This window comes from Bacillus rossius, chromosome 3 (genome assembly GCF_032445375.1).
Source record: "Bacillus rossius redtenbacheri isolate Brsri chromosome 3, Brsri_v3, whole genome shotgun sequence".
Lineage (NCBI taxonomy): Eukaryota > Metazoa > Arthropoda > Insecta > Phasmatodea > Bacillidae > Bacillus > Bacillus rossius.
This window is the reverse complement of record NC_086332.1, coordinates 121,989,126-122,007,949: the sequence shown is the minus strand read 5'-3', so window position 1 is coordinate 122,007,949 and position 18,824 is coordinate 121,989,126. Positions and strand designations below refer to the sequence as shown.

At 35.1% G+C, this 18,824-nt stretch overlaps 1 protein-coding gene across 2 annotated transcripts in view; it reads right to left on the bottom strand.

The window, feature by feature from the left end:
- LOC134531211 (dynein axonemal heavy chain 2) overlaps positions 1 to 18,824 on the bottom strand; it is an 864,487-nt gene that overhangs the window by 279,492 nt on the left and 566,171 nt on the right. For both annotated transcript variants that reach the window (XM_063366870.1, XM_063366871.1), the window contains 2 exons: positions 11,310 to 11,419; positions 11,120 to 11,235 (listed from right to left, as the gene is read on the bottom strand). In XM_063366870.1, coding sequence (XP_063222940.1) covers positions 11,120 to 11,235; positions 11,310 to 11,419 — 226 coding nt within the window. The remainder of the gene's footprint in view (positions 1 to 11,119; positions 11,236 to 11,309; positions 11,420 to 18,824) is intronic.

The following is an 18,824-nucleotide window of genomic DNA, read 5'->3' as shown; positions in this document are numbered from 1 at the left end:
ATAGTTAGGTATGTGGTGGGGTAACCGGGAGAGGAGGGGAATAGTTACGTATGTGGTGGTGGAACCGATAGAGGAGATGGCAGGGAAAGGTAGAAACAATGCAGCATACTTGCGCACTAGGGCACTTTCATGTGCGTGGTTGTTTCTTGGGGGGGACGTCGCGCTATCCCCACTACGGGGCCGTTGGCACAGCACAGTAGGTGATCGCTGGAGCAGCCTTGAGCGGGCTCCACGTGGTTGAACCCTGCCATGCTGCAGGGATAGGCGGGCCCACTCTGACTTTAGGGAGTATTTGGGCAGAGGGCAACACAACGAGGTTTCAGCTTATTGTTGTGCACCGTTACATGGGCCGTATTCGAAAAAAAATATTGTTCCTTCATGTATGTATTATTAAATTAATTACTTTTGTAAATCAGTATTGTTAAAATGTGTTGTGTGAGTATTGTTTTAGGTGTGTAAATAAATACTTCTGTTGGTATAATGCTTTTCATGCTTTAGTTTGACATGGGTAATTATTTGTCACAAATTATTAATTGATTAGCTATTATAGTTTTATAGTATTATAGTTACGAGTCCACCAGTGTGTAAATATGTTAAGTTTAACTAAGAGGCGTGAACATTTAGTGTACATGTGAGTAACTGTGGCTCCACAAAGTAGCATTAAGTTAGGTTGTATTCATATTCCATGTTGTCACATTCACATGCCAGATACCTATCTTAGACTACACACGTCCAATTGGACAATTCGTTAAGCTGCATAAACTACCTATTTATTAGCAAGCTTCAAGTTGAAGAATTATTTAAAATAAAATTTTGTTTTAAATGTACTAGAAAAACATTTTAGTACATTTTTTTATTCAAAGAATCTAGAATTTATTTATTAGTGTGGAAAGTAGTTATTTCATTTGAGATCATACCCGCATCCTTACTATTCTCAATTATTACCTCTTGTTCAATTAAAAACTATTAGTAATTTATCTCTATCTATAACTAATAAGTAGAGACCTGAAATTGGCGGTGTTATTTTTGGCCAAAAGCGGTATTATTTTTGCCAAAAAGCGGTGTAAAAAAGCGGTGTTATTTTTTTATCTGTATAATTAAATTAAATAGTTTTAACTGTATAGGCTTAATATTTGTTACGTAATTAATTTTCTTTGGCATAGCTTATAATTATCCTAATTTAAACACACTCTTTACATTTGCTTAAACCAAAAATAAATAACAATGAAAACATTAAATTTCCAGTTGTACATAAAAATTGCTCACCACTGACTGTGAAACTTCCATACAGAAATTTTTTAGTCACTTGGTTGCTTAATGCATTGTTCAGTACATAACATAATAAATTAAAGAACTGTTCATCATATGTAGAACCACAAAAACATTTCATTTCACTATTGAACACTATGTGTTAATAATTTCCTTGTAAAAATTTTACACACACATTAGCTTAACATAACTGTTGCATAAAATTCTTTAAAAAAAATATATATATATATATCAATCATCAAAGGAGAGCATTGTAAACACTTCAATATTCTCTTCTTTTAAGTTCTGCCGTCTATCTGAAACAACAATATTGTAGTGACTCAACAACCTCTCACTCTCAACATTATTTGTAGGCATCCATATTGATTTAAGTACAGCTGAAGCAAACTGTTGACAGTCAGTTGTCAGTGCAGTGAGAATTTTCACTACATCAACAACTTCACCAGCTCTGCACAGTGACTCTGCTGCATCTTTTAGAGACTGGTACCCTTTAAAAAGGTCAACACTGTCTATCATCTTCAGGTCAGCAATGGATTTTAGTTGTGTAACTATGTTTTCAGTTTTGTTAAGCAGAATGTTCTTAGGGTTGAAAAGCTGGTTCAATGACCTGTAAACATGTGCACAAGGATCACTGTTCATGAGTGTCTGCAGTTTGTTCATGCACAGTGTTGTGGCTTTTTGGCAGTTGTGCTTCACATGTGCAATGTCAGTGGTGTTCAAATTTTTGAGGACACTACTGTTTTCGAACGTATTGGAAAATATACCCTTTGCTGCACAGTCCAAACCTTTATGGTATATTTTCCAGATCCCCATACAGAGTATGTGATGTAGGGTACTTAGACCCTTCAAGTTTCGTTAGCAGATCCATTATTTCAGAAGCATGCTGCTGTACAAAAATACACTGTGCTAAAATTACGGATACTTCTTTGTCTGAAAGCATGATCAGATACTTAATTCCTGCATTGTTAGTTTCCTGAAAGTCACTATTTCTGAAAAAGTTGATGATTTCCAAAAAATATTCAGCCAGGTAGAACACTGCACGAAACCATGAATTCCAACGAGTATTGACTGGCATTGGAAACAATTTATCTGGTTTCACAGTTTCTTCTCGCAAATATTGCAAATATTGGTGTTTCCTCTTGCGAGTGTTTAAAAAGGCAGACTTTACCTTCACTACGACATCGTTTACCTCAACAAGTTCACATGACAACACATTTCCTACTAGGGCAACTTTGTGGGCCCAGCACTGAATATGGAGTACGTGATCTCCATACAGAACTTGCAAGCTGTTGACACACTTTGTCATGTAGCGAGCTGAGTCTGTAACCAAACCTCTGATGTTCTTGTATGAAATTGCATACTTATTTACACATTCTGAAATAACTTGTGCACATGTGGTCGCATCCGCTTTTGCAAGAAAATTAACTGAAGCTACTACTACCTGAGGTTCGCATACTGGTTCTTGGAGCACTAGAAAGAGTACCACAAAAACACATCTTCCCTGACTATCTGTAGTCTCATCCGAATAGATAAAAATTAGTTTATCTTTAACAATTTCCATCACGTTTTCAAAGTGGTATTCAGCAAGTTTAGGAACATACTTTTCCCTCAGTGTTTTGACACAAGGCATGTCTCCAGAACCTGCCACAAATTCATTTAACCATGCCCTTATGTTAGGATCATCCAATTTTTGAAGAGGTATGTTAGCTTTAGCGAAGGCCTCTGTTGTCCTCAGTGCCAAATGTTCGACGTCTGCTTTTTTACGTTTAGCACTACCAAAGCACTCTGCAACAGAGCTCTGAATTTTTTTATCAGCACACCCATCATCATATTTTTTTCTTTTAGTTATGTGTTTTTCGCTCTTAGTGTGCTTTATCACGGTGTCTTTTCTCTCAAATGCGACTTTACAATTACAAAATTTGCACATTAACGTCGCCGTATCGGGTGCATATAGCCCGTCGCTTTTGAAATCGTCGGCACGTTGCCGCGCACTTGCAGCATTTTTCGGCATATTGTTACACAAACTCAAGTTATTTTATTTTAATGTTCCCATGCAGCAATAAAATACGATACATTAAACGAAAGAAGTGGCAATGTATGGTTGTACGGTGTTTATCTTATACTTCAGCTGGAATCGCGTTACAAACACATAGCATTGATCCTTACGGCAGACGTGCGCATGACTGCCAGTGCCGGTTGTTTGTGAAATAAAAGCTGATTCTTCCCAGCATGCAATCTTTTGTGGCGTCACAAATCGTTTATTCCATAACTGCGTTGTGTGAGAACAAGATTTTAATTTGTTTATTTCGTAATTCTATTTCATGGCAAAATTAAATCACGAAGTCATTATTGTGCAATAGTTTTATTAATATAATCGTAAAAAAAAATTCATGTACGGACCTGGATCGGGAAATACGGTCCAAATGACATTTTCGTACGGACATTTGCTGAAGGGTTGGCCAAGCTGGTTCCGCTTGCTCACAACTTGCCGCCTCCTTCCAGCCATTACATCAACAGTATCGCTCATTTATGACGTGGAGTTGTGGTTGCGTACATTATGTTTATTTTGTGTTGTGGTCACATCTTAGCAGCAATATATTTCGTTCTTCCATACATACATGTAAAGTATGTGATTTTCGAAATGTAAACAGTGGCAGGCTACCGCTAAGGTTGGTTAGTTTTAGTTCTGACAATGGCGATGCCGGCGAAATCAAGATGAAACCAAGTTTGTTACCGTACATTTCTTAAAATTTCGCGTGTATACAATAAACTAGACGAAAATCGTATTATTTCGCGAAAATCAATGAAATTCGCATTATTTTTCGCGTTATCGCGATCGCGAAAATTTCAGGTCTCTACTAATAAGCAAGAAGTTTCACTTCTGTTGTGAGTGGACTCCACGCATACGTTTTTTTACTCATCAAAAATATTTAATGACAACAACTGTTGTAACAATTTATGAAAATATTCAAAGCACACATGAAAATATAGTAATAAACAGAATAATATGAATATGAGCATACAGTAATGTGAAGGTCTCGAAGTAAAACTACAGCAAAACGCATGACTACACATTAGTAGGTAATTACAATGTACAAGCAGGTAGTTTGGTCATGAAACACAGTGTCAGAAAGTATTGCTGTTGCTCAATGTGATTCTCAACAGTATCTCAGTGCCCGAATGCAGAACTTTGCCTCTCTAGACCTTCTGGTGTGGACGAAGCATGGCTATAAATCAGGGAGCCAGTTATTCTGGATAACTGTGCCTCTCATGGGGAGCTTTTAGCGAGCCCACAACACTGCAGCTTTGTGGTATAACATGACAAGAAGCAAAACAGCTATTCCAGATTCCACTGTGCACATCAACAACCTCAACAGCCTTCCCTTTCTGCTGCAAGACACGAGGGGTACCAAACACCAAACCATTGCACTTCAATCAACTATAGAAACTTTGTTTTATCATTTGAACACTCGTTTTCTTAGGCTTCGTCTTCGAGAAATTTAAATAATCTTTGAATATTCCGAAGATTTTTCCTTAGAGCAGAAAATGTTAAAAGTTAGATTTAACACCACTGTATGAGGGCACAAATAACACTCGCAGTGTTGGGCTCACTGAATTTTCACTGGGAAGAGAACCAATCAAGACATTAAAATTTGGATTAGAACTGTCAGCATGTTTCATTCACGATGCAAGGAGAAAAAAAAAATATGTTGACCACCTGCACACAAGCACTTATGGTTATTCATGTGAAGGGTTTTTGTTTTACACTACATTCAGTGATGTAAATTGTGAGAAAACTAATACAGAACAAGGAAACACATAACAACCACCTTATCAGCTTACTTAATTTTACTGCGAAGAGGGATAAAAAATATATTAGAACTGTCACACACAGATAAAACTTTATACGCAATGTGTAAAATGGCAAAAATGCTGTGCCTACCCAGTAGTTGTGAAGGAAACTTGTATGGATCTGGTGGTAAACATTTGGCAACAAACTTAAGAAATAAGGTCTTAGTTATCCTGACATGCTTTGGCATGTTTTTAGGGTAGCTAATACACAGCAAACATTCGGATCCACGGACCATTTTCACCCCCCTTTCCCTCATTCGACCTCCGCGCAGTGAAGTAACTGCCACCAGCTATGTTTATTTTGTCAGCTTGGGCAATTACTTCTCCCCCCTCCCCCTCACCCTTCCTTAAGAAGGTTGACAAAAAAATTGCTTCAAATGTAAAAAAACATATACTCCTTTTACCCAAGCACACACACTGGACAGGTAAAGAGAGAAACATGTTAAGTTAAAGCTTCTCTTGCTTTCCTACACTTTAATTAAAACAAAAAATTTAAAAAAATCCATACATTTTAACAAAAGTTAGTATTAAAAAGAATTAATTTTCACAAACAGGAAGAAATAAGTAAACAAAAAACTTTTATTAATGATGTGTAACATCTTAGCTCTCGGTACACGGCACTAGGTGGGAGTAATTTTGTGAATGTGATGGACGTCAAGGAATGGAAATGTGTAACAACCATGGTGCTGCCATCTGTGGCGGATGACGTGAACTGAAGTTCACAAAGCCAAAGGAAAACCTTATAAAATTAACTGTTTGATGAATTTTAACTTTGTTTCAATTTTTTCTAAAAGACTAGGTTGTAGTAATTAACTTTTCACCCATATTGAAAAGTTTTTAAATTATTATTATTATTATTTTTTTTGCTGTCTCTAAACTTCTACTTTGACTTGAATAAACAAACCATTGGGAACAATCTTACTCTCACCAGCATGCACAATAATTGATTCCGAATCTTTCCCAATGGATTCTGTCATGCCTATTTCCGTAACCGACTGCTAAAATGAATTACAACCGGAACTGTGCGTAGCATGAACATAATGTATCAAAATTAAATACATAATTTAATTATATACAGTGTAAAATCTTTATAACGTCACTCGATTCAACGACAAACTCCTTAAAATGTCAATATTGCTTGACTGTGGTTGGTTTACCTTGTTTTATACACAATAATACACTCTATAGAGCGTCACGCTCACTCTATTTAACGACAACAATACAGCATTATAAATCATTAAGCATATAATGTTTCGTTATATAAAAAAATTTAAAAAAGAGATGTTAAGCGCCAATTTTAGTTTTTGTTTTATTTTCAAAATAGAATGCTGCACAAACGAATCCAATCACTTTCAAAATTTTTCTCACTCATTCAACTCGTACATCCGCCTGTCGATAATTGCTCGCAGCTCTGGCGATGAGAATTAACGAGAAATAACGTATAATAAGTCCTTCCGTAACATTTTACTGTAAGTACACGAAATCAGTGCGGCCTCAAACATGGCCGCACCCAGCGAAAATGAATTTCGCCATGAGCCAGACGCCGACGTCGGCAGCCGCAATTTCTAGTTAAAAGTGTCCAAAAAGTTTGAAAACAACAAATGATTAATTTACTCTCTTCGGCATGGCTCTAGCTACCGACGTTAAATTTATCCTCCTCGAAATTTCTACATATTTGGCAAGAAGCCACCGAACGCGCCCTCCTGGTGCAGCGATCGACAGACGAATGGTGAAGTCATGCCACCTTCTTCATCACGCAGGAAGGAGAAGTCACATGACCTCACCGACCAATCACACACTCTCTCACACACAATTCAAATCACAAGCCAATAACAGTACACAACATAAGCACTGAAAACCATTTTCCATACATATAGACAGGGACTTCCCATTCTCCGTCCCTTCTTAATTTAATCAAAAACGGCTGACCTTGGTTTCCCACACTCCGAAGAGATATCGTTTCTGTCTCTCTCTTGGTGGGGAATCACCGTTTCTATCTCACTCGCATTCATAGGTCTCATATACCTGTCTCTTTCTAATACAGCCCACACAAAGTCCATTATTTTAGAACATTATGTAACAGCCCATTCTGAATAAAAACGTAACATATCACTATAGTACCATATTAAAATCAAAATAAATATTGTAGAAAACATTCATACACAGTGTTAGACAAATATAATTAGTAAACAAAATTTAAAAGCTTTCTTGAAAACCCTAAATAAGTGAGAATCAGACAATTATGTAACACATTAATGAAAGTTAAAAACAGCAATCCTAATACAAATTACTTGACAAAATTAAACTTATTTAGAAAAAACCTGAAAAATTAGGCCAAAACAGGCAAAAATCCAGCACAACGACTTATTTGTGAACAATTACATGAAAAATAGTAATGAATTAAAATTTCTGTTAAAATACAAAGTACATTCTTAAAACACACAGCAAGTGCAAATATCAACCCTAAAATACATACAAATGGTAAAATATTCTTAGCGAGACTTTTTAAGCAATGTAAACACCCACCAACCATCGTTTACAAAACATATTAATAATGATAAAAACATTAACGTCTGACTATACTATATCAAAATGTAAACACAGCTTAAAACATAGACTTAATAAAAAATATTTACATGCATGAAAACAGTTTAAAAGAAAAATATTTAGCTATGAGGGCAGGGGTCTTGCAACATTACAAGCAGTACTTTCTAAGTTGCCGAAGTTGATAAGAACTGCAGCTGTGTACGTTCTTTTGTTTGCTGTTTTGTTGTGTTATTATCTAGCACGTGTTTACTTCAACTGACGTACCGGAGATTCTAAGAAATGTTGTCTTTTGTTTTTCTATGATGAACTTAAACATGTTTACCTTGGTCACTAGACTTTTGTCAAGTTGTTACATGATATCATTTTCGCAGTTGCTTACAGACTTTCGAACTGTAAACATGGCGAGTAAACAAAAATCTTTGTGCATTGACGAAATAGTTTTATTAAGCACTTGATGCAGCGACACTTTTAGAAAAATACTTTTTATATAATCAAGGTGATCCGGCAGTATTTCAAGATATCAGTAAAATACATAAGAAAATACAATTAAAATATTTCAGCAGCAAAAAACATCAGACGAAGATAACAGACTATATGCAATAAGTGCTGTTATTTGTATGAATATTAATTTTTGTGTGTAAAATGTGTACTATATTAGTAAATACATATTACATATTATAGAATAGTAAAATTATATCTTTTATTTCTCTCCATAATGACCAATCTCTATAACGCCGAAAAATGCTCGGTCCGTTAAATGTCGTTATATAGAGTTTACACTGTATGTTCAAATTAGTACCCTCTTAAACAGCAAGTTCAGGCATTTTATAGGGATGGTCGGGTACCCTAAATTTCGGGCAGTGTTTCGGGTATCAAGTATACCCAAAATTCCGGGCGGGTATTTCAGTGCCCGAAAATATCGGGCACCTGGGAAAACGGCAATACCGCACGGCGCAAGTAAACAAAGCTTCTTTTTTTTGGAACGCGCGGCAGCTGCAGGAACATGCCACGCCGCCGCCCCGACACCAGCCGGTGAAGTGAGTGTGCGTGAGAGATAAGATAAAGAAGGTGCCCGGTCAGCAAGTGTGTTTGTGGGAGGGGGAGACAGATATAAGAGAGCGAGCCCTGCAGCAAGCGGAAGTGGTCAAGGTCAACATTTACCGTTACTCTCGCTGGCTGGTCGCCCGCCTCTCTCTCTCTCTCTCACACACACACACACACACACACACACGCGTGCGCACGCACGGCGGATGCTCACTGCTCAATAGTCACAAAGTAGTGTTCAAGGCCGGTGGATCTGCTTGCTGTGTGCGAGAAGGATTATAAGCTGACTTTAATTACACACATTGTAGTTGCGTGGCATTTACAGAAAGTGGTTGTGAATTGTTTCTATTTAATTCATGTCATTATTTTACCAAAATGGATACCAGTGGAAGTGTAGGTCAAACAATCAACAATGACAATGAACCTTCAAGCAGCTACCCAAACACAATTAAGTTAATAAGCACTTTATTTCCAAGATTAATATGCACTCTATTTTTTAGTTTAATGTTTAACTTTCATATCAGTGCGGTATAGTAAATAAATAAAAACAGTTCAGGTTTGTCAATGCAAACTTAAGTACGACTATTTTATGTTCAAAATTTATTTCATTAACTGATTTTGATGCCCGACCGAGATTGCCCGAGCCCGAAAATTTTGGACAATTACCCGCCCGAGCCCGCCCGAAGTCAAATTTCTCTGCCCGACCATGCCTAGCATTTTAATCAAAATATATTTCTTTTATTGACACCTTTTCCTACAAATTATACCAAAAAATTCTTAAGTATTCTCTGATACAGTTTAAAACGCAGACTTCTTGCAAAGCCTTATTTAAGTACTTTAACGTCAGGACCAATTTTCATACAGGAAAAACACGTTAATGTTTCTCTACAAAGAACCATATATTGTGTACTTTATTTACTTTGCTGACCTATGTTTTTTTAGGAGTCAGAAAAAGTCACACTGGTTTTGCTCTACGTCTTACTCTCCGACAGAACATGATTTTAGTTATTAATTGTTTCGGGGACAACTTACTTTTATTCGTTAAAATGAGTCCCAAAAATTATAGACTATATTCCGTGATTTTTCTCAATGTAGCATATCCAATTTAATAAACAATTTATATCCTGACATAGAAACTATTATGTAAATTGGATGGTGGAACTGAGACTGCCAAATGGTGCGTGACCAATGTTAATAATTAGCATGCAGGAGCATAACTAACCCCCTCTTTCTCACTGATGCACAATATATTTCAACTCTTGTCACTTTGAATACCTATCCAGATGTTTGGAGTGTAAACTGGTCAGCCAGCCTTACAATCAATGAAGAACTGATAAACCTGGAAGTTTCAGAGGAAGAAGTTTCAGATAACCAAAAAATATATGTTATACGAGAATTGTTCTGAAATTATGTTTCGTCATTTTTTTAAAGAGCAGATGGTACACCAGGTGAAACAAACAATCATCATTAGAATCCACACCCGTTGCTGGTTCAACGATGCAAGTAGTATCAGCAGAACGGCGTGCCCGGGGTTATTCGAGTACAAATCACGATGGCAGACACACGTGTACTGACTACGTGGTCGCCAATGGAAGTGCGTGCTGTTATACCAGCATTGAAAACCGTACTCTCGGGATGTCAATTCCGAAACAATGTTGAGATGGAGCAGACTGTGAACAATTATTCCTTGCATCGCAGGGCAAAGAGTTGGTACCAGAGTGGTTTCGTCAAACTGATTGCACGCTACGACAAACGTCTCAACCATGGCGACCATGTTGAAAAATAGTGCAACGTGTATAGTTCATGATGCCATGGGGTATTTTCTTTGGGAATAAAGTTTCCATGCAAAAAAAATACAAAACTTACTTTCAGAACGTCCCTCGTACAATATCTTTCGACAGTGGAAGAGATTAATGTACTATTGGACTGTTGCATCGTTAAATTTTTGAGGATTGCCATGATGTCAAAGCATACTTCACCGCTTTGACATCTCTTCCCTACAATTCCTTACAAGGTTACGTATTTTTACAGTAAACCATAAATGTTATTTCAGTGCCTAATTATGTAGACAGGAAAGTACATTTGACTTGTAATGGGGTATCCAGGTTATTAGATACTGTAATTTCACTCATTCAATGAAAAAAGTTTATAAAATTTTTGGATGATAAATGGAGTAATTATTTAGAAATATTACTTGCACATGTATGTATCCAAATTTTTTTTTTTGCTTGAATTAAATTGGTTCAGTTTTTGGACAGTCACGGATTAGAACCACGCTGTAACATTTTGGATACCACAGATTCCTGACTGTTAGAAAGCAGTCAGGGAAAATAGTAGCAAAAGTTATTAAAAAAAATGTATGTAATATAATGTGTAATGTATAATGTATAATCCGGAGCGCACGTACTTGGTGTCGATGAGGCGGTCGCTGAACACCCGGAAGCACTCGTGCACCCAGAGGCGTAGCATGGCCTGCTTGTTGTTCTGGTAGTCAGCGTGGCTCCGCAGCAGACCCTGGAACACCTGTGGCAGGCCCCACGTCAGCGCCCGTCAGCGCCCGTCAGCGCCCGTCAGTGGCAGCACACCGTCACACCAACCTTGGAAATGTCTCGCAGATTGAACAGGTAGTGCGTTTTGCTTGGAGTCGGGAGCAAGTGTTGGCATACTGCAGTAAACAAATCTAAGGTAGCCTCCGTGATGTTCTGGTCTGTAACAGACATCAAATTATATAATAAGTGATGCAGACTGCAAATTATAATCAAAATGTTCTGAAATAAACCAAATATAATTAACATTCCTTAGTTAACCCAGGACAGCATTTAACAAAGATAAAACAATAACCAGATGCCAAATTCAGATACAAATATTCATAAATATTAAATTCAATTAATATAGTAAACCAACTAATATTATTAAGACATGTTTTAAGGTTATTAAAACAATTTTACAGAAAAAATAAAACTATTTTTGCCTCTATGCTGCTTAGAAGCATAGAACCATAGTATCGGTAGATAACACTGTTAGCTTCTTAGTACCTACTTAAAAATGGGAATAAATTTACATATAAGACATGAGGCCATTTGGTCTTGGGCACCGAAGTAGCACAACTTTGAATGTCCAAATGAAATGTAAGAAATTTTGGATGCACTATAATTTTAATAATTTTATTTATTTACATTTATTTGTATTTTAATGATTTATTTAATTATTAAATTATGTTACTTGAGATTTACATACAACATACATGGTGAGGTTATAAGTCTAGTCATGAAAATGTTATCTATTTATAAATTAAATTCAAGGAATGTCATTTGTTTAGCATGATGTCTGTACCAAAATGTTTAAACCAAATGACACGAAGCAATTAATTTTCCTTTGCGTAATTTTTAATATTTCTTATTAAACTATTTTCACATTAATGGCAATACATTTTTCAAGGACAAAAATCACTATTTATTTGTGTTTCACCAAGTAAATCATTCCAAGGTATGTTTACTAACGGTACTAATTATTTTATTGTAAAATGTATCATGTATCACACAGTAAAAACTGCACTATTAAAAAAAACTATCAAGAAACACTTTAGTTTAATTTTTGTTATATGATAAACTACTTATTGTTTTTGAATAAACATAATTCATAAAAAACAAACAATAAAACTGAAATCTCCTGTTTTGAAAACAAAGTTAGCCTAAAAATAAACCATAATATTATAATATATCTATTATTTATTACTGTATTGATTTATCAGTTGATATACACAAAGTTTTTATTAAAAAGAATTTATTTTAATATTGTGCAAATGAAAGTTATTTCTGATATAAATATGAAATTATAAAAAAATATTTGACAAAAAATTATATTTTTTATAGTGTATCTGAGCCATTTACAGATAATTATAGTAGCAAGAAAATAAGTGAACACAAAAGAAAAATATAAAAATTCAAAATGATGTAACTACTAAAAAAAATCTGCCAAAAAACTTTTGGAAGTTCAAACACACACACACACAAACTCACACAAACATGCACTCGCACACATAAACATAAATAAATAAATACAAAAATTACAACTTTTTAAAATAAAATTATAAACTTAAAGATATAAGCATATTTAAAAAATAAAAACCAAGATTTTCAAAAGGGCACAAGTACAAAATTCAAATATCATCAAAAGATTCCCAGTGACACAAACTTTAATTTTTAAAAATGGGAAATATTTTTTACTGGTTTTTGTTTAGAGCTAATCTTTCTGAGATATAAGCTTTTTAGTAATTATATGCATAGTTATTTGTAAGGTGCCTCAGGTTCACATTGAAAAATAAGGAATACAACAAACGATGTTCCATTTATATAGCTGTATTTCAAATATTACTCTATTGTTACACTTCCATTTTCTATTTTATATACATCTCTATGGAGTAAGTTAACATTTGTGCTTCATGATATGCCTGTCTGCAAGGTATACATATCTATTTGGCTTTTTACACAGTAAGTAAGTGATAAGCGTTAACTCTCTCTCTTTCTCTCTCTCTCTCTCTCTCTCTCTCTCTCTATATATACAGTAGAACTCCAATTATCCGAACTCCGACTATCCGAATTGCCGATTATCCGAATCACAAACAAGTCTTGACTTGACTTGTCTTAACTTGCCGTTGTGCCTACACTGACTTCCCCCCGTGTGTGTAGGCACAACGGCAAGTTAAGACAAGTTCCGGCTCATTGCAGTCACGGCGCACCTGTCATTGTTTGTTTTGATTAGCCAGTGTGCTATTGACCTTGCTCGAGGACGCTACTCTTTCGCTACGGCTTACTTTTGTTTGTGCGTGTACAATACGTATGTACTGTATTGTTTTTATACCATGGCTTCGAAAAGAAAACGTGTTGTGCTATCGTTAGCGGACAAACTGAAAATTATAGAGCAACTCGATAAAGGTGTAACGGGTAAGAAGTTGTCTGAGATTTATGGTGTTGGACAAGCAACAATTTCTGACATTAAAAACAGTAAGTCAACACTTTTAAACTTTGTTTCGGTGCTTGAAAATGAAGATGGAAGTTCCTCCAGGAAAACAATGAAGACAGCAACCAACAAAAATTTGGAAGATGCCGTGTTTAAATGGTTTTTGCAGCAACGTTCTATGGGAAATCCGATTTCAGGTCCAATCCTTTGTGAAAAAGCCAAAATCTTAGCAGAAAAGCTTGGTTATTCATATTTTAAGGCTAGTAACGGCTGGCTAAGGAATTTTAAATTCAGGCATGGTGTACGCGAGTTAGATTTGGCTGGTGAGAAGCTTTCAGCAGACTCTGCAGCTGCTGAAAATTTTATTGAAAAATTTAAAACTGCATCAGAATCCTATGATCCGGAGTTTGTTTATAATGCCGATGAAACTGGCCTTGTTTGGAAAGCATTACCAAAAACCACTTTGGCTTCTAAAAGGGAATCTAGTGCCCCTGGACATAAGGTCAGTAAAGAACGTGCCAACTCCACTGGAAATCATAAACTGCCACTTCTTTTGATAGGAAAATCAAGAAATCCAAGAGCATTTAAAAACGTAAAAAAACTTCCACTCTTCTACAAAAGTCAACCCAAGGCCTGGATGACTGCAGCTTTGTTTACCGAATGGTATGATGAAGTGTTTATTCCTGAAGTGAAAAAGCACCAAAAATCGGTGGGAAAAGAAGGCAGTAAGGTGCTTTTAATTGTTGATAACGCACCCACTCATCCTACAGCAGAACTGTTGGAAAGAGAGAATGGGCAGTTTAAAACGACGTTTTTGCCTCCCAATGTTACAAGTTTGCTGCAACCCATGGACCAGTCTGTTATTGAAACAATGAAGCGCCATTACAGAAGGCAACTGCTGAGAAAACTGCTGATCGAAGGTGCTGAAGATGAAGAATTGGTTTTGGCAAATCATAGCAAAATAAATTTAAAGGACTGCTGTTACATGGTAGCGGAAGCTTGGAGTTTGGTTACGGTACTGACGCTAAGACGTGCGTGGAATAAACTGAAAGGCCTACCGTCTGAAAGAACAAAAAAAAAGAATCTGAAGAAAATGAGAAACAAGAATATGGAGAGGATGATGATGATAAAGATGCGTTGTCACTAGAGGAAATAAGAAAAATGATTGTAAAAATTCCTGGTTGTACAGAAGTAAGTGCTGAAGATGTAGGAGAGTGGATGGCTTGTGACACGTCTGACCCTGGTTTTCAAATTCTCAATGACGATGAAATTGTTGTAAGTGTGAGAGAAGATGTTGAAGTGGAAGTGGAAGAAGAACTTTCTGCTGATGTTGAAGTAGACGCTGGACCATCAGCTAGTGAAGCATTTGCCGGCCTCGAGACTGCTTTGAAGTGGATGGAGCGTCAGCCCGAGTGTGACCACTTGCAACTGCTCACCGTCAAGCGAATGCGTGACCTGCGGGCTGATTACGAACACCATCGACGACTAGCGTTATTCTTCACGCGGTAACGAAACACGTATCGCATTTGGTGATTACGACCCACCTTGCGATATGCGTTTCGTTATTTTTCACGGTAACGCTGACCTGCGATACGAATCCATGACGTCAGAGGACAAGCAACAATTGAACAATTAATATGTTCGTCGAACAGACTATTTTGTAAGTGAATCATGAATACTTAGTGTTACTTGGAACAAAATAATCTTTTTTAATGCACTAATTTCTTAAATAAAGTCTTTAAAGCTTTTTTGCTGCCTTTTTCGTAGAAGTTTAAATTGAAAATGCAGTTAAAGATTTCGCGTCGTCATTGTGGCTAACTGCGTCTTGCCATGTAAACATAAACATCGAACGAGAAGCATGTTTAAACTTCAATAGAATGAAAATGAGGCCACTCTACAGGTTACAAAATTAAAGGAACAACTAATTACCACGAACCCGTGTCTGTTTTTATTTTACCTATTATTGATATGATATGAAGAGTGGAATTAAAAAAAAATATTTAGTCAAGTTTTGTGTGCTTGTGTAAAAACATAACCTTATACTTCAAAGTTAAACATATATGTGGTTAATGATATATTTAAGTGGTTATTAGCATACCTAATAAAAACTACACTTTTTAACATATTTCCAGCGGTGAGCTTTCTAGTTTATGTAATCTAATCAGTTAAAATTTTATAAATATATTTTAATACTCATGTGCTTTCGTATATTTTATATACAAGTGTTTTGAAACAATGTTTCCAAGATATTAGTACCATTCGTAAATAAAAATAATTTTGCTAATATTTATATTATAGGTCACTCAAACATTTTTTACTCCCTTCGTACACTTGGTAAAGTTTAATTACAGAAAATTATTTAAATTTGTGGTTTTCTTGATTAGAGTGCACATGCCGCTATTAAAGAGGACACTGTGTTGAATATTTGTGTTCTCAGTTAAAATAAGCCTTAGAGTGGCACTGGTAAAGTTACTGCTGCCCAACAGAAATCATGGTGTGGTTTATTAAGAGCCACAGAGAGTTTGCAGCCAATTTTTCTTCAAATAATGAATGTGAAGCTTGCATGTATCTGTGGATTTAACTGACAAAGAGGCTTAACAAACGTTTAGGGACATTAAAAACCATTGACCATTGGCAAAATATTAGTTTTCTTTTTTTTTTTCTTTAGTGAATATAGCATTACAATTTTTATGTAAGCAGCAGCCTTCAATTAGCCTTCAATTAGCCTTCAATTCATTTTTTGAAGTCTGTTTTAAACTCTTCAGTGTATTGGGTTGCATATTCTAAGGATAAAATTAGGCCCATAATGTTTCAATTTAAAAAGATTGACATTTTAAACAGTTATTATGGAACAGTTCTTGAAAATTTTCAGTGTAAGAACAGTTTTTTTTTATAATCTGAGGATATGAAAGTTCATTGCTATGTTTTTTTTTAATTGCTGTTTAATTTAATCTCACCAATGACTTAAACAAGTGAAACTAAGTACTGAGTAATTAGAGTAAGTACTGAGTTAACAACTTTGTTTTCAAGATGGCATTCAAGTTGGTTAATGATCCAACATGTATGTAAATTATTAATATGCTGCAATTATTTTAAAAACTGTCTTGAAATATTCAATAATTTTAATTCTCCCCTCCCCCTTTTTTTCCATTAAGATAAATTAATAGATTACTTTTTCTCAGCAAGTTTAGAAATTGATGGTTTAATATGTAAAATAATATTCAGTTTGAACAATTTCTCATGTACATGCATTCCAATTATTTAATCCATTTTTTTTAAATTCAGTAATGGATCAACATGATATATGCTGCAATAAAAAGAGCAGCTTAAGCAATAGCTGCTAAGATAACAGCTGGCAATATTATCCAAGTTATATTTCTGAGCAGCCTTGACCAGTGAATTATCCAAATATTCGGTACAGCATCATTGGGAATGATGTAGATTCTAGAAGGTGGTTTTGTCCCTCAACCTCTGGTAGACATTATATTGTGTTAGTCATGCATTTTGTTTATCCTATACTTTTCCAAATATTTATTTGAAAATTAAATATATATTTTTTTCAATACTGGTATGCTTCCAATTTTGTTGTTTGAGATTGGTGTAGTGGGTTTAAAATAAGAGTGGTGAAAATTAAGTAGTTAAGATACCTGAAAGTTGACAGAGAGAAATTGGAGGTGTGCTACATTTAAAATGAAACACAAAAAAAAAATGACTTGCATGAAGTGTTAATAGTTCATATTAAAAAAAAATAAAAATTAAAGTTGTTCTACTCAGAAGTGTATGCAGAATTTTGTTATGAGGGAGGAAGGGGGATGGGGAGGAGGAAAGTGGTATAGAAGCACTTAGGCTTTATTTTTTTTTTTGGGGGGGGGAATATATATTTTTCTTTTAGGATTTTGGGGGAGGCATATATTCCTCTTGCCCCTGCATATACAAGACCTCTTACAATCCTTGTGTTTTCATAAGATAGCCAAGAAACCTAAGAGTTTTTTATGCATATTTGTTATAATGGCCATCAGTCACAATCAGTTACATATTAATTTACTGTATTAGTCTTTTATTTAAGTTAAATTTTACTTAATATAGTTAAATAAGCTGTTCAAAGGCTTCATCACATATTTTAAGAAACATTTGATTTGATCTCTAAATACTAGCTCAAAAATTGCTTATTTTAATATTCACACACATCTAAGCACAGATTTAATGGTTATTGGTTATTCTGATGATAAATAGATAGATAAGAACAGTGAGTGATGATAACAATTCATAAGATGCTGAGTGTTGACTGGGGAGGTGCAAGGAATGGAGCTGTACCAAACTTTATCGCAAGATGAATCATACTAAGTCAATATTTGTTCCTGAATTATCTAGCTAAATGCAATGTGTGTCATTTAATTTGTTTGTAAATGTCTCAGTCTCAATAAACATACCTACATTGATTCTAAACTTACAATAATAAAAATTAGTTCAAAATATTTTTTTTATATTCGTCCACATGAAACAATGTCTATACTGTATACAAATGGGCTCACTGGCAACAACAAGCAGTTGTACCTGCTGGAACTTGCATTGATAGTCAGCTAGTCTAATGAAATTCTTCCATGTTATATCTTGTTTACACAAAAAAAAAAGTAAAGAATGGTTATATACAAGCATTGTAAAATCTTTGACTGGAAAAACCCTGATAATACTTTTAGTCAGCATACTTTATAGAATGTGTACTTTGTTATTAGCACCTCCTTTATTATAACTCTGCCTCTATGATACCTAGTGTAACCTATACAATTCATACTGGTAATGATCAATAGTACAATTTAAAAATAATAAAAAAAAGATCAGTTGAGCAGCATTCAAGAAAGATAGCTGGCAGCTGATAAACAACATTCAAGAAAGACAGCTGGCAGCTGATGAGAAGCATTGGGAATATGTGCTTCTGAAATGGTAACCAGCAATTTGATTAAAAATGCATCAAAGAACTTAAAGAAAAGTTAAAAGGCATGCTGGAGAAATGTGCTAAAATTGCCAATTATGAGAAAATATTGTGTTAAGAAATCATTTTTTGTATACAAGATTCCTTAGACATGTGCATTGATTTTTTTTATTGGACAGGCTATTAATAGTTAATATTAATAATTGTTTAATTAATAAATGCA